Consider the following 15,850-nt stretch of genomic DNA (forward strand, 5'->3'; position numbering starts at 1 on the left):
ACAACATGTCAGCTTCCGGCTGATGTACAGGATCAGGTGGTCGACCCCCTGTCCTGTACATAACCACTGCTCCCCTGTAGCAGAGCCAAAGACCACACCTCCGCCACACAAGGCTGCTCTGTTAGTTGGTTTTGGACCCTATAATGGACCAGTTCAGGGCAGCAGTTTTTTTGTATAACTTGTATAGTTGATTGCCCTTACCTAAATTGTATGATTTGAGATGTTTAAGATTTGGTCCAACTGATGTCTCAGAGCATCAAGAGTGAGTCTTTGCTCAGTATATCTTATCATAGTAAGATGATGATTTCACAACTTATTTCACATTTTTGTTCTATTTGCTACCAGATAAGAGATCTTCCCATAGTCTAGTAATGGTTTATTTTGTATTTTTCTTTTAAAAGACAATGTTCAAGTTGAGAAGACAAATTTTCAGTGCCAGTTGACGTGACAACCAAATTTGCTACCGAGCACTGGCTTTTTGACCCGTTTGGTTCTCTGTATTTCAAACGGTGCTTGTGTGTGAATGAGAACCAATTGTGGGCGGCAGCACCAACTCTTACTTCTTACTTGCTAAAGACCGTTTGCTTTTCTAAGTAAATCTTTGAGCTGAAATTGACCACACCTTGATTCTTAACAAAGATGAGTTGGACCTTCTTAACAACCAATCCATCCATCCTCTTCATAACTGCTAGTTTAGCACGTGTCCACGTATATTGATGCACACATTCCTGTTTGATTCCAGTGGAAGTTTTGTTGAAAACAAAAATCAGTCGACTTCTCAGTTGGTCCAAAACCATCAGTTTTGAGGTAGCTTTGGCTTTATTTATTTGCTTTCTGGCTTCACATCTACATTACTCCAGACTGAGTGAAAATACATCGTTTCTGCCCACTATCGTTTGCATTACACTTCGCACTTATGTTTTACAACTTTAAAGTTTCAGAGTTGTCCTTAGTCATGCTTTCAGTCTTGGAAAACATTTTCTTTATTTCCTGTATTTGTCATGTCTTACAGATCCTGCACTGATTCCAGTGATCCAGCCAAGCAACAGGTAAACTGTCTGTGTATGCTTAGTTTAAAGATTTCTATTTGATAAATAAATAAAACTCCACAAAGATTTGAGTTACATCCACAAAGATCTTGGACGTCGACGTCATGGTTTATTGGTCAAAAATGACCAAAAACATTATAGCTTAGAAACTGTGATTATTGTCAACATATAGAACTAGAGGAAAAAGATTTAAAATATCATGTCACATAGACACATAGATTGATCTGAAGGACAAAGTGATACTAATGTTACATACAGCTTTTTAAAATGATAGTAGGCTTCCAGACTGACAAAAACATGTTGGCCTGTGAGACTTTGAGTATCATTGATAATTACATTATGCCTTTAAGTATATTACAGTTACAGGTTATAACTGTTTTAATACATAAGAATTTGAAAACATGTAAAATGTTCCAGATTTTTGTTTTAAACATGTTATCACAAACGTTTTTCACTGATATTTATTACTAAATGAATTTTGCTTAAAACAAAAAATAAATATGCAAAATGCAAAAATGATGGGAAGTATATGTAAATGGGTTTCAACAGAGAAAATAGCAAAAGGCTGCACTTTGTTGTGCAGTCTTCTTAAAGTATGTTTAAAAAGAACAAGGAAAACACAGCAATTACAATTATATTCCCTTAAAACTAAACGCTGCCTTAGCTGAGGTTTGTGCTTTGAGTACTTCTTGTTTCCAAACCCCTTATTTTTAGTCTTGTTAGTCTTAGTCATATGTCATTAATAATTTTTCCATTGAATGATGATTTAGGTGAAGCCAGCATTGTGTAGTTATAAAAGATTTTAGATATGAAAGGTGGTTCATATCAGTTGGTCGACTTTTTATAGTAAAACAAATGCATTTAAATTTCTACTCCCACTAAATGATTTACTGTAAATAAAAAGATTTGTAAAACCACAGTGCTGTTGATGACTCTGATTTCTCACCTTCTGGTTCTACACAGTCATCGTTTAGTACTCTTTATTTTTTCTGTGTCACAGTAGCAATATGGCCTCAGCTGTATAAAATCTGAGTTTTTAATAATAGTCTTTTTGTTCTTGATACAGCATGAAGGATTACCCTGGGGTTTAAAGCCACTTTTTGTCATTAAATGTCTAACTACAAGGGAGTATTTTTATCTGGATGTCTGGGGCCTGGGTCTCCTCCATCCTGTGGCTCCATGTACCTACTATTAAATACTTAAACGCTCCCACACACAGGTGTTCACATTGTGTGGATTGGCTGCTGCCTCTAAACATGTTATGTATCATCAGTACTTTATGCTGCTCTTTAACATTTAATATTTATTATTTACTGCTACTTATGCATATATTGGGTGTTGCTATGGTTTCCCTACTGTGTTGTTTTCTTTGCTTTATTTCAGCTGGTAGTCAAACAGATTTTCAGTGTTTTTTGTGTATTTTTTTTCTTTCTCTCCCTCTTTTTCTGTTAACTTTCTCCCCAACTTCTCCTTCTTTCTTCTTTCCCATCCCCCAGTCCTGTCTGTTATGATTGTAATAACTCAAAATAAAAATGAAAAAATCCTAATAAAATTCTAATAAACTACGACTATCAAGTTGGACCAGTATAGCAAAAGACGTAATGGTCCACTTGTGAAAATAAATCTGTTGGGCTTTTTGTTTGGCCTTCAGACAACAATTCTCACTGCTACACTGCCAAACAAGACAGGCAAACAAATAAATAAAAGAATAAGAGGTATGTTGACTCACTGCCCAGCCGGAGTTCAATTTTAAGTATTATCTCTTCAACAGAGGACATTTTGGTTACAGAATTGTAATCGCTATTTTTCATATTTTGTTTATACTTTTAGTCAATTTTTGAACATATTTTTTAAGACAGGAAGGCTTAAAAAGTAACGAATTATTTAGAAAAATTTCTTTTGAACAAGAATACATATATATAGTTAAATTAGGTGGCGGCAACATGTGTCTGTGTTGAGACTGGGCAAGAAAAAGCTGATAAAGTAAATGATACTGAAAAGAAAACTCTTCTGGAACATTTTTGCAACTAATTAATTACGATGGGCAGGAGTTTAGCAATCTGCAAAAAAAAGAGAAAAAAAGCCCCTACAAATTCAATAGTACTGAGAATAATATTTGTCAGTGTAAACTTGTGAAGACGTTGAATATTTCATCATCTACAGTGTCACTGAAAAATTCTGAGAAATCTCGGTGCACAGCGGAAGGCCAAAAGCTAATGTGGAATGTCTATGATCTGCAGGTCCTCGAGCAGCGCTGCGTTTAAAACGAGTATGTTGTCATTGAATATACAGTATGGGCTCAGGAACACTTCTAGAAGAAGAGAGTTTGCTGTATCATCCATAAATGCAGATCAAGCAAAGAAGCCATATTTGAACATGATCCAGAAATTCTGCTGACCTTCTTTGGGCCAAAACTCATTTAAAACAGACTGCGGCAAAGTGAAAGACTGTCCTGTGCTCATAGGAATCAAAATTTGGAATTTTGTTATGGAATACATGGTTGCTGCATCTTCTGGACAGGAGAGATACAACGTGGCTTGTCATAAGCACCAAGTTCAAAATCTATCATTTTTACTGGAAGTCGCATATACACATCTGGAAAGACGCCATCAGTGCTGAAACGTATATACAGGTTTTAGAGCAACAAATCCTTATGATGGTTTTGTTTTTTAGAGGTTTTGATTATGTTAGTGAGACGATGCCAAACCAGATCCTGCACCTATTGCTACAGAATGGATTTGTCGTAGTAGAAACCTGCAGGCAAACCTTCCCACACATTTGCAGTCTGGATGCGACACAGTGGTAACTATAACTCTATCCCAACTTTACTGAGATGTGTTGCTCCCACCAAATTCAAAATACATTTTCACCCCTCAACTGTTAAAAGGCTGATGGGAGGCGTTGTCATCACCCCACTGTACAGCATGGAGTTTGAGAATGCGATAACTCAAGAATGATGCGACGTAGGAGCTTCATTGGTAGCTCAATTGATACCATAGGTGCATCTGCTAGAAATCTCGGATGACTTCGAATGTCAGTCACCTCGGCCTGGAGTTCAGAAGTTATGTTTTCTGAAAACCTCGCGAATGCTATTATTTGAGAACAAAACGGCGTAGGATTTTGAAATTGACACCATATATCTGTGTACTAGGATGATGAGTGGTTGGACTGGTGGTTTATGGTCTATTGTGGATTTAAAAATAGGTTTATAATATTTGCAAGTCGTTGCAGTCTGGTTTTATTCACATTTTACACAGTGTCCCAACTTTTTCAAAATGATGTTTGTAGTGGATCAACATGAAAGTTCAAATGTGGTAAAAAAAAAAAAAAATGAAAGATGTCCAGACGAGGGATCATTGATTATTGGGTATCATATATGTAATGATTTTGAATATGGAGCTGGCAGGTAGGAGGAAAAGAGTTTGGTGTGTCAGAGGATCCCAGGGACAGGAAATGTCTTTAGCTGTCACACAAGCACGAGTCCTGGCATGTAATAGTAGCTTGTTTGTTAGTTCAACATGTATTACACAATGCCTATTCAGAACGTATTAGTTATCACATTTGACAAATGGTTCCTAAAATGATACAGTTTATTACTGATCGTCATTTTTCAGTTTACCAAAAGGCTTTTTTCCCCAGTCTTGCTCAGGTCTGGCAGACTTGCAGTACAATGTGAGTACATCTTTGACACAGTCAGAGCTGGTTGATGCTTTGAGGGTGGAAAAAGTGTGTTTGTAGCAGAAAGGTTGGGAACCGCCAAGGAGGGGCATGTTGCTTTTCTTTGCCATGCCCAAGGCTGTTCATTATCAACATGAAGGAAGGTAATCATTGAAGTGATCCAGTTTTAACGGGGCTGATCGTGGCCAATTTGGGGAATGAATACTCCTAGTCTCTGTTCGTCTTCTTCTGTGGCCTAGTTCTTCTTTAGCCCAGTTTGTGGCCCACTTCTGGTTCTAGAAGGACAACCAATTTTTGGGCTAATAGTAATTTTTCCTTTTGACTACGTTGCGTTGAATTAACTCCCTGCTCTGTTTCCAACAAGCACTCTGAGATTAAATCAACTTTAGCCACAATAACCTTTATTATGGTCTTATACACTGCATTATGAATGCAAGATTACATGTTTATGTGAAATTCAATTGAAGGCAAATCATAATCTTTAAGCCCTGAATATACTACATTACAACCTTGTGGCCTAGATTACAGTCGGTACTATTCGTGACTGTTTCACTGTTACACGCAGGAATCTAATAATGTCTTCAGCCGAATGGAGAGCCTGAAGGTGAGTGTCACACTCGCACTGTTCTGATAACTCATATGTCTGTTGGATTTAAATAACATCTGTTAATGTGGCAAAAGTTCATTTTATTTGAAACTGGAGTTACTTTCAAATACTTTGTGATACACTGCTTTCCAAAGCCTTAACAATTACTGTGAAACATGCAGCACGAATGTTCTGAAGCGGCCCCCGTTGTTCTTGCATGCAAATTTCTTAACATACTTAAATGACCCTTAAGCAATGGTTCCTGACCTGCAGGAAACGGTCCAAAAACAATACGGAGAGGTCGCCAAAGGATTAAAGGGATAAAGAGGGAAAGAAAAACACCTGTTGAGCAGAATTAAGTGTATTGTTTCGTACTCTTATCCAAGTTTGCTTTTGTTTCTTGTGAAATTCTACTTGTCGTTGTATTTTCCACTCTGTACCAAGCCCAACACGTATCCACAATCTGATGAACACTTCTTTCAGTTTAAGTGGGATTTAAAATAAATGAAAATGAAGTGTTGTATGCTATATTTCCTACTATGAAAGACTCGATAACAGGAACATAAATAGACTAATCTGGGGTTTTAAAATAAATTTCTATCTGCTGGCCTGTCACCGCTCTCACAGGCAAATTCAATTTCATGTTTTTCTACTTAAATTGTAATATGACATTACTTAAATTCTCATTTTCCCCCAGTGTGGACAAAATTTAAAAAATTTAACTATTGACAAATTGTAAAATGTGAAAACAAAGTAGTAGTACTTGTATAGAACGTTTAAACCCATTTGCAAAAAAAAAACCCAAAAATTTTAAATAAAAAACAATAGCGTTATTGACTCAGGGTTAACCTCTAATTTTCAGTTTTGATTGGAAGTTAGGATAAAGATATATTTTTAAGAATGTTATTTTAGCCACCTTTCTTATGCTTGTTAAAGGAGACATTACAAAATTGCCTCTTATCCAGTTGAGAGCAGAGCTATTACTGTAAGAAATGGAAGCAAATAAGTTATTCTAAAGTCCTAAACAGTTTTTAGTTCACTTTCCCCCCTTAAATCTTCTATCTATAGATGTACATTGATATTCAAAAACAATAAAAACTGTTAAATTATGATTTACTTGTATTTAGATTCATGTGGAAAAAGACTGTAGTCTTGTGAAAAACTTAGTACACCCTTAATTAAATCATCATCAAGTGTGTGCACCTCGAAACGCAGAGGTTTTGGCAGTTTATAGGTCTGCAGCATTCAGATGCCTCTTAACACAAAAGCAAGGATGAAAAACATCAGAAATGATGAACTGTTGCTGCCCATTAATCTGGGAAGGTTTATGAGGCCATATCCAAACTTTCCGCAGTAAGATTATTCATAAGTGGAAAACATTTAACACAGTTGGCAATCTTTCCATGAGTGGATTTCCTGGGTGCTGAGTTTGGTCAGAACAGGCAATACCCACAAAGTGAAAAAAGAAAAAAAAACTTTATGGGCTTCATTTGGCATGTTAAAGTTCAATTTTCACAATACAACCAGGAAAAGACTGAACACTTCTGGCTTGTTTGGAAGGGTTCCCAGGAGAAAGCCTCTTCTTTCTAAAAAGAACATGACAGCAAAGTCTGAACAAACTTTAACAATTCTACAACAATGTCTTTTTGACCGACTGCACTAAAGTGGAGATGTTTGGTAATGATGCACAGCACCATGTTTGGTGAAGACCATACACAGCATATCAGCAAAAATGGCTCATACCAATCAAGCGAGGCGGGGTGAGGATTTGGGGTTGTTTTGCAGCCACAGGTCTTGGGCACCTTGTTGTCATTGAGTCAATCATGAACTCCTCTGTAAACCCGAGTATTTTAGAGTCAAATATGAAATTGGGTCATGAAATAGAAGAAATCTATAACACAATGGCTGAAAAATAAAAGAATCGAGGTGTTAAAATGATGCAAAGTTCTGACCTCAACCCTATTGAAATCCTGCGGCAAGACCTTAAGAGAATTATGTATAAACAAATGTCCACAAACCTCAGTGAACTGAAGCAATGTTGTACACAACAGTGGACCAAAATTAGCTAACTAGCTATAGTCATGTGACCTTTGATGTGACCCCATAATGAAGTGAGAGACTGATAAAGTCATACTGAAAATTATTATTTTAAGTCATTAAAGGGTTCTGTGAAAACTTTCTTTTCCATATGACTGACAAAAAGTGGGATCAATAGTCAACATGGAAAAGCTCCCAAATGTGCCTGAGTAGCCTCCTGTTTTCATGTTTTTATATCAGTTTAGTTGTCAGGACATTGCAACAAAAGAAATTTATCTCATATTCATAACAACAAATGAGGTGATGACTGATAACCAATGTTTTTAACAACTAGCATTATAAAAATGGCATCTCAAGATTGGGATATGCGTAAAAGTTTAACATTTTGGCCTTACAAAGGTGTCACTGAATGGGTTTTGGATGTTTTTGAAAAGATGCACGTTAGGTCTTCAGACTGTTACACTCTGATTTAACTTCAGATTAGATAATGAGGTAATTGTGTCACTTGATTTAACAAGAGACCAATCTAACACATAAACTCATTTACAGAGATCTCATTCAGCACACAGTAACGAGCTGACAGTATTTAAAATAACGGGCCTTTTTTCTAACGTTGTTTGCTTGAGTAATGAAACTTCATTGGCCCACTTGCTGAATCCCTGTAGAATTCTCGATAAAAGCTGATCCCCTAAGCAAACAGCTTATCTTACCTTTAGCATTGTTTGTTTTCGGGTAAATCTGATTGTTCGCTGAGTGAATGGAACAGTTTGGTTAAAAATAGGTGGACCTATTTTTTGCAGCGTTATGGCGCCGCCTCCGTTCTATGCGTAAAGACGCCTTAAGAAGTGGCAAAGCAACTGATAATCTAGACAGGAGACGCATGAGCACGGCTATTCGTTGATGGCAAAGAGATAGACGAAACCTGAGCTTGTTTTCCTCCCGACGTTTTTTCCTTCTTTATTTCTTTTTTTAATATTAAATTTCCTTCGTGTAGTTTTTCCTTCACGCGATCTAATCGCAAACAAGTTTTTAGCTTGTGGTGAAATGGTTCGTATCTCCGGGAGTCTGAGTTTATTAATGGGATTTCTTTCACCCCTGCATCACCCGAGGACAGCTGGACAGTGAGCCGGAGGGCGTCTGGAGGCTGGATGGACAACATGTCTCCACAGCAGCAACAGGTCAGCCTCAGCCGAGGCGGCGCGCAGCAGGAACACAAACGGGTACGTTTGCGCGTAAGAGTCTCTGTTTTCACTCACCTTAGCAGACAGTTCTGCTCTTTTGAAAGTAAAGACAGACTTCCTTCTAATTCATTTCTGTCTAATTACATCGCGTGAAAAGGGACAGCCTTACTTTATGAATGATTGTGTCGGCTGGGAGGTTAGATCAGTGTGACAGGTGTTCAAACAGCCGAAGCAGCTTTTGGGAAATTTTGTCAGTGATAGTTTTGCAGTTCTACAGGAGGTCAACTTATAAGATTAAAAAATAAATCAAGGTTGTAAACTAATGAGTGTCTTCAAGCCCCAGTAAAACACTGATCTAAACAAAGTGTGTCATCAGACTGTTTTAATAACCTACTGATTATTAACGTTGGTAGCCTGTGATGTCATTATTACGTCATCTCAAGATATTCTGCCCCTTTTCTGATTTTAATTTTCTTTTTAACTCATGGGTCATAAGAAGAGTAAAATAACTTTTTAAGTTATTTTAATCAATTTATTTTACTTATTAAGAAATAAAAACTTCTTAATGCAGACATTAATACATGAACTTATAGAATGAATAGATTTATAGACGTAAATTTTAGTCATGACCTTGTCGACAAAATAAACACTTAAAATGTCGTAAATTCCTGTATTTGTTTAGATAATTGTGGCATTTAAACGGTACATGTGAGTTAAAGAGGTGTTCAAATGTGGTGTCTTGTATACACTTCACATTTACTCTTTCTGCAGGCTAACTACTTCATACATGTGTTCAAATGCTAATCAGATTTAAAGGGTTTTCTTGTTATCGATTATCATCCCCAGGCCCAAAGCATGCGTTTCAGTTTTACTGGTATTAACTATTCTCTGTGTACCGAAACCATTTCTATGATAAATGCAGTGTCTTCTGTATTGGAAACAGTAGCTGTCAGTCCACAGCTAATCTATTCTGATCATCAGGTAGTCATTCAAGTTTATTTCGGAGTAAAAAGCATCAATTGTTTGTTTGTTTCAGTTTTTAAAGATAGAAACTGTGAAGAATTGTAGCTTTATGTGGTGCAGACAGAATTTGACTGTGTTTGTTATGCCAGTGTCGCAAATCAATTGTTTTTGTGTTTGTTTGTATTTCATGATGGTCTAAAACTATCCCGCTGACAATTAGACTCAGAAGTGTCACTACTTTGTGACTCTTTGTGGTGGTAATTATCCGATAAATGAGTGGAGGTTTACTTGCAGAAAATAAGACAAAAGGCAGATGGCGAGAGAATTCATATCACAGATTAACACGTTTTTAAAAGTTAATAATGATGATATTATACACACACCAAATATAGTGTTCTGCTTTTTTCAGAGCTATTTCCTTAGGCACACTGTCCTGTACAGGCTGCCCTGTAATACATCAAACATCACTTCATTTATTTAAAGCTTTTGTAATCCTTTACTGAAGTGAGGAGGAGACAGAAAAGTGGAAATAATTAAACTGTTACCCATCAAATATCAGACTGTTGTGTTCAATGGACCACGCAGTATTACTGCCACCACTAAAAATAACCTATCAATTAATTACATCAGTAATAAAAATAGCTTTTAATTATTATAGGTATACATATTGTTCCATTCATTGAAAGTAATTTTTCCCAGTGATTCTTCTCTGCAGTTGCTGTAAAAAGTCGCCGTACAAATTCTTCCTTCACTGCACAGCCAGCGCTCTGTCCTTGGTTTAGTGATAACTGTTACACATCAGCTTCAGCTTGATGAATGTGCTGAGTCAAAAATGCAGAAACACGGTGTCAGTATAAGGAAAACGGTTTGTGTAAATACTATAAACCCTGGTGGAAAGGGCAGAAAGCTGCATGAGCAATTGTCCTGTTACATTAGTGAGTTCATCATCACTACAGTTATTTTTTAAACTGTTTTTATAATCGCCTTTCCTCTTTAGGCTACTTCTTGTTTTCATACAGTCAATAATATTAGACAAATTGGGGGTTTTTATAGTCGCTGTTTCCCACAGTAAACTTCTTCACGGAAGCTAACATTGGTGTATTTTTAGGACTGAAAGGTAACATTGTAATATTGTAACTGGAGTACAAGGAATGTTTCAGCAGCCTGTGACCTAGCTAAATCAATGTTATTACATTGTGAAAAATGTGTGGACATGCATGGTGGATGTAGGATGAAGACGGACTGAGGTTTTCCCACATTTAGAATTCTAAGGTTAGTGTTTGGACAGAGTGACATCACGAATTAACATGAAATGATACAGGCCTTTGTGGTCCCCAGAGAATCCTGTCAAGCTTCACAAGGGATTGCTAGAACCCTGCCAGGAAAGGTCACATGACCAAGCTGGCACTATAGCTAGTAAGCTAATCTGCTTGATTGTCAGGGAAACAAACCATTATAAATTAACTGCTAAACTAATAATTACACTTTCTTCAAACATCCAGAAACACATTAATGCATCACAACAGAAGAACTTGCCACTGCTACTGATAGATGTCTTCTTATTTGAAATAAGCCAATGGCTCAAAAAGCCAATATCATTGATATTAGGCTAATTTAGGTGTTATCCCCAAAAGTTATTGCAGTTAACACAGTTGCACCATTCTTTAAAAATTTTCACAATCACCAAAATGCAACCTGACTGCACTTTTAGCTAAATATGCTGCTCACATTCATTCCTGAGACACATTTATATGTGAAACTGTTTATATGAAACATGATAAATACCACTAATGACAAGCTAATTATGGTCAGTGGAACCACTGTAACCTCTTTTAGCCTGCTGACATTAGCAGTAGACTTGTGAAATCACAGAATGATGGAACTGCTAGCACGATTAAGAGCTTGTTATCTTTAAAATGTGTTTTCACACTTTTCACATATCTATGACTTACATGTAATAACTACACAAAACAAAAGACTACTTTAACCCACTTAACCTGTCCAAAAACCACTGATCAATGTATTAGCTGATTGTGTTAGTCAGTGTGGTATTCTGACATCCAGTGAAAGAACTGTACTTATGTAATGTTTGTTTGCAGCCCTGCTTCATGCTGACAAATCCTTCTACAATTAGATCCAATGAAACTTTAATTATCCTTATGTGGGAAACCTGGTTAATCAGATCCTGTAAAGAAAAACAGGATATCAACATGGTCCCAAGCAAGTGAAAGTAGGAAGGTAGCATGAAAAATGTTGTTTTTCCACACACTGGATTTTTACTAACATATGAGAAAGGTCAGAACTGTCATGGCAAAAACAAACAGAGGCTGCTGAGTACTGACATTAGTACAGCCTGTGAAATGCTCTGGCATTCCTTTGTGTTTTAAGCTCAGTTCTGCTGTCCCTGTCCTTTTGGAGGCCATAGTCAGCCCTGATGCTGTGATGAATGTGTTGAACATTAGGACACTTGCATAACAAATGAGGAGAGTGTAAACATCACATAAGCATCGAGTCCAACTCTCAGTAAGCACTCACTAAGCAGTGTGGTCAAATATTGTGTGAGTTGCAGTACTAAACCAAAACTTTAAATGACATTATTTAGGTAGATTATCGAGGCTGACAAGCATGTCTCTTTTTTGTGGCAGACAACGTCGCAATTGTTCTTACGATACTTTTTCCACCATTGCTTTTTTTTTTTTTTTTTACCATTCTCATTTCTTGTGAGGTCTTATTCTCTTACCAGCCAATCAGAAACACCAAAGCTCCATATACCATACACAATCGTAATTTTTAATTGCAAAATAGTTTCTTTGATGGATGCCATGTGGTATGAATGTCACAGTAAAAATGTGAAAAAATATTGCGTATCATGCTTTGTAGCTTTGCATTAATAATGCAATTTTAATATTAGAAATGTTTCCCTCCCCCTTCATCAGCCATCTTTCTCTTTTGCTTTTTTAGCGCACAAAGTCTCAGAGTTACCGGCGTCAGTCCGCCCCATCTCTGGTCATCACCAAGGCTCTGACCAGGTCCAAGACTCTCTCCAGGTACTGTAAAAGACATGGTCAGGCTGACTCTGGTATCTATGTTTCATTTACTTTTCATTATAAAGCTAGTTACTGGAGCCACCATATGATCTTAATATGCGGCACCTGTATGTCACAGTGTTTGTGATTTAAAGCAACAACCATCTGCATTGATAGTTAACAGCTTTAATTGTAAATTAAATATAAGTCTAAAATTATACTAATACAATTTAATTGTTAGCCTTGTTTTTTAAACCTTTGTAGACACCTTTTGACAAAGAACAGTAAAGACACTGGTCATTGGAAACACTTGAGGTTGAAAGTCTTTGAGCAGAGATAGATTTAGTGTCTCCAAAGTAGGGTGAATGAGTCACATACAACCCTCTCAGAAACCCTCTTGCAGCCCAGGCCACTGACAAAACCCTGAAGCCACACTCTCACACACGTGCACACACACACGCCCTTAGTGAGGTGTTGGATCTGTTAGGATAGATAATCCTCCTGTGTCCATACTTATCAGAGGATCAGGTGTCTATTAATAGCCTCTGTCTTTGAACATATGCACTGGGAAAGTGAAGAAGAAAACCTTGTTAAAAAGCTCCCGCAGAGGGTGGGGCTCGGCAGTGATTAACCACCCACCCACTCCTCAGACTGTGGACTTTGTTTATTCCTTAGTTTTGAGCGGTTTGTATTATATGTCATGTAAAGTCAATTAAATCTGAATCACACTGATGTGACTCACTTTTTAAATTCCTTCAGTTTAAAGTGGTCTCAAGTTCAACACTGGTCACCCATTAAAACCTAATAGTAGCTGGTTCACACCTTCTTAGCATGTTTCCCAGCTTCACTGTGATTTTGTCCAACAAATTCACCACTTGTGGACGGTTTACATACACTCATCAAAGGCATAAATGTCATGGTAATTTTGGGCTTTTAATGTTTTCTTTGAACTGTTCTTTGTCCAAAATTATTTTGGTTTTTCTCTAATCCACAAATATACTGCACAAAAAAATAAAAGAACACATCAGATGTCTGTGGGGGGAAAAATCACGCTGGACATGTGGACTGGGTAATGTGTTAGGAACGAAAGGATGGCAGATCGTTTGATGGCAATTCAAAGAAAACTCTGATAATCAAAATGAAAAAAGAAGTGGCAGGCTGTCACTGCTCATTGCAGCAACTCAAAATGATACTCAGTAGTTTGTGTGTCTCATGTGCTTGTGTGCATGCCTGACATCTGAGTTAATGAGACGACAGATGTTCCTGGGGGATCTCCTCCCAGATCAGGACCAGGACATCACTGAACTCCTGGAAAGTCTGAGGTGCAATCTAGCAGCTCCAGGTGGACCAAAACATCATGTCCCAGAGTTGTTCTGTTGGATTTAGCCCAAGCACGGCGGCCAGTCAATAGTATCAATTCCTTCATCCTGCAGGAACTCCCTGCATACTCTTATTATATGAGGCCAGGCATTGTCATACACTAGGAGGAACCCAGCATCACTGGCCCAAGGATTTCATTCTAATACCTAATGGTAGTGAGGGTGTCGTTACCCAGCCTGCAGAGGTCCATGCATCCTTCCATGGATACACCTCTCCAGACCATCACTGACCACCACCAAACTGGTCATGCTGAACAATGTTACAGGCAGCATATCATTCTCCACAGCTTCTCCAGGACCTTTCACATCTGTCACATGTGCTTTGAGTGAAACTGATTAATGGGTCTAACTGTACAACCTCTGTAGGGTCCAGGTATTACCTCATGGTAGCGGTAGCAACACTGAATCTAGCTAAATGCAGAACTGGTTAAAAAAAACAGTCACATAAGATGAAGAGGGAAAAAAAGGTCAGTGGTCTCCAGCCGTAAAACCATTCCTGTTTTTGGGGTTGTGTCATTGTTCCCCCTCTGGTGCCCCTGTGGTTCATTTATTAACACCGAAACACCTGAAACTGATTAACAACCCCTCTGCTATTTAACTGACCAGAAGTTTATCCCAAAGTTTAATTGACTTGATGTTATACTCTGATTAAGAAAATATTCACTTTTTACCATTCTGCCAAGAAAATTGAAATTAATTTTAATTGGTTGGTTTCCTGGCATGGACCCAGCATTTAAGCATACTTATACATCAACAGGGTTGGGATCAGGGATTTGATAAGGCCAATTGAAATGTATGATTGCTTTATCTATTCCAAAACCAGTTTCTTTGTGTATTCAGGATGCCTTATTGTAAAATCCAGTTGTCTCCAAGTTTCAACTGTTTGGCTTCTTGGTTTGAAGTGAAGTTGAAGAAATTTTAGGTGGACTCATCCTTTTACAATATTTGATTAACTTTGTGCAATGTACCAGTACCATTTGCAGAAAAACTGCCCCAGAGCATGATGCCACTACCAACATGCTTGGCAGCTGGCACAACGCTCTTATGTTTGAAAGCATTACGTCTGTTCATCTGACCATAAAACCTTTCATCAGAGAAATTTTTCTTGCCCTAATTGGAAGCTGAAATTTTACTCAAGCTTGGAGGTGTCAACTTTGGACCAGGGGCTCCTGTCTTTGTAGGCACCCTTTCAGTCCATGGTGTTATAGAAGTCGCTTCACTGTGGATAATGACACTGGTGTTCCAGCAGTTTCCAGTTCATGGCAGGCTTAAGCCTTGAAGTTCATGGGTTGTTGCTGAACATCTTAACCAGGGGTCCCCAACTCCAGGCCTCGAGGGCCGGTGTCCTGCAGTTTTTAGATGTGTCCTTGATCCATCACAGCTGATTTAAATGCCTAAATTACCTCCTCAGTCTTGAAGTTCTCCGGAGGCCTGGTAATGAACTAATCATTTGATTCAGGTGTGTTGACCCAGGGTGAGATCTAAAACCTGCAGGACACCAGCCCTCGAGGCCTGGAGTTGGCGACCCTTGATCTTAACCAATCTTAACCAATTTCCTCCCTTCCTCTCTCTGAGGATGACAGTTTGAGACTTGTCCCAGACTTTTGCAAAGTTTTGACAAATCATTAAATATGTATGCTGTGCAATCAGTGCACTCTACAACTGAAACCGTTTAAAGAAATGATTAAAAGGCCAAAATTGTCATGACATTCATGCCCTTGGTGAGTGTATGCAAACTATAAAGCAACTGTAGCTCTACATTTTGGCACATACATTTATAGGGACTGGCACTTGTATAGCACATTTCCAGTGACCACTCAAAGCACCTTTAGACAAACCACATTTAAACATTTATTCATACAGTTTTTTATGCACTTTATCCATCTCACATCAATATCCAATTTAGATTCACCAGCTACAGAGTAGGTGGGTCAATTCAGATATCAACGTA

General features: G+C 37.8%; 1 protein-coding gene across 2 annotated transcripts in view; it reads left to right on the top strand.

Annotated features, from left to right (window-relative positions):
* The first annotated feature begins 1,019 nt into the window (after positions 1–1,019).
* LOC146360977 (rho GTPase-activating protein 20-like) overlaps positions 1,020–15,850 on the top strand; it is a 36,722-nt gene continuing 21,891 nt past the window's right edge. For both annotated transcript variants that reach the window (XM_084922606.1, XM_084922607.1), the window contains exons 1-2: positions 1,020–8,570; positions 12,456–12,541. In XM_084922606.1, the coding sequence (XP_084778732.1) occupies positions 8,499–8,570; positions 12,456–12,541 (158 nt within the window). In that variant the 5' untranslated portion in view covers positions 1,020–8,498. The remainder of the gene's footprint in view (positions 8,571–12,455; positions 12,542–15,850) is intronic.

The sequence above is a fragment of the Perissodus microlepis genome, chromosome 23, assembly GCF_051167445.1.
Source record: "Perissodus microlepis isolate ML-2025 ecotype Zambia chromosome 23, ASM5116744v1, whole genome shotgun sequence".
Lineage (NCBI taxonomy): Eukaryota > Metazoa > Chordata > Actinopteri > Cichliformes > Cichlidae > Perissodus > Perissodus microlepis.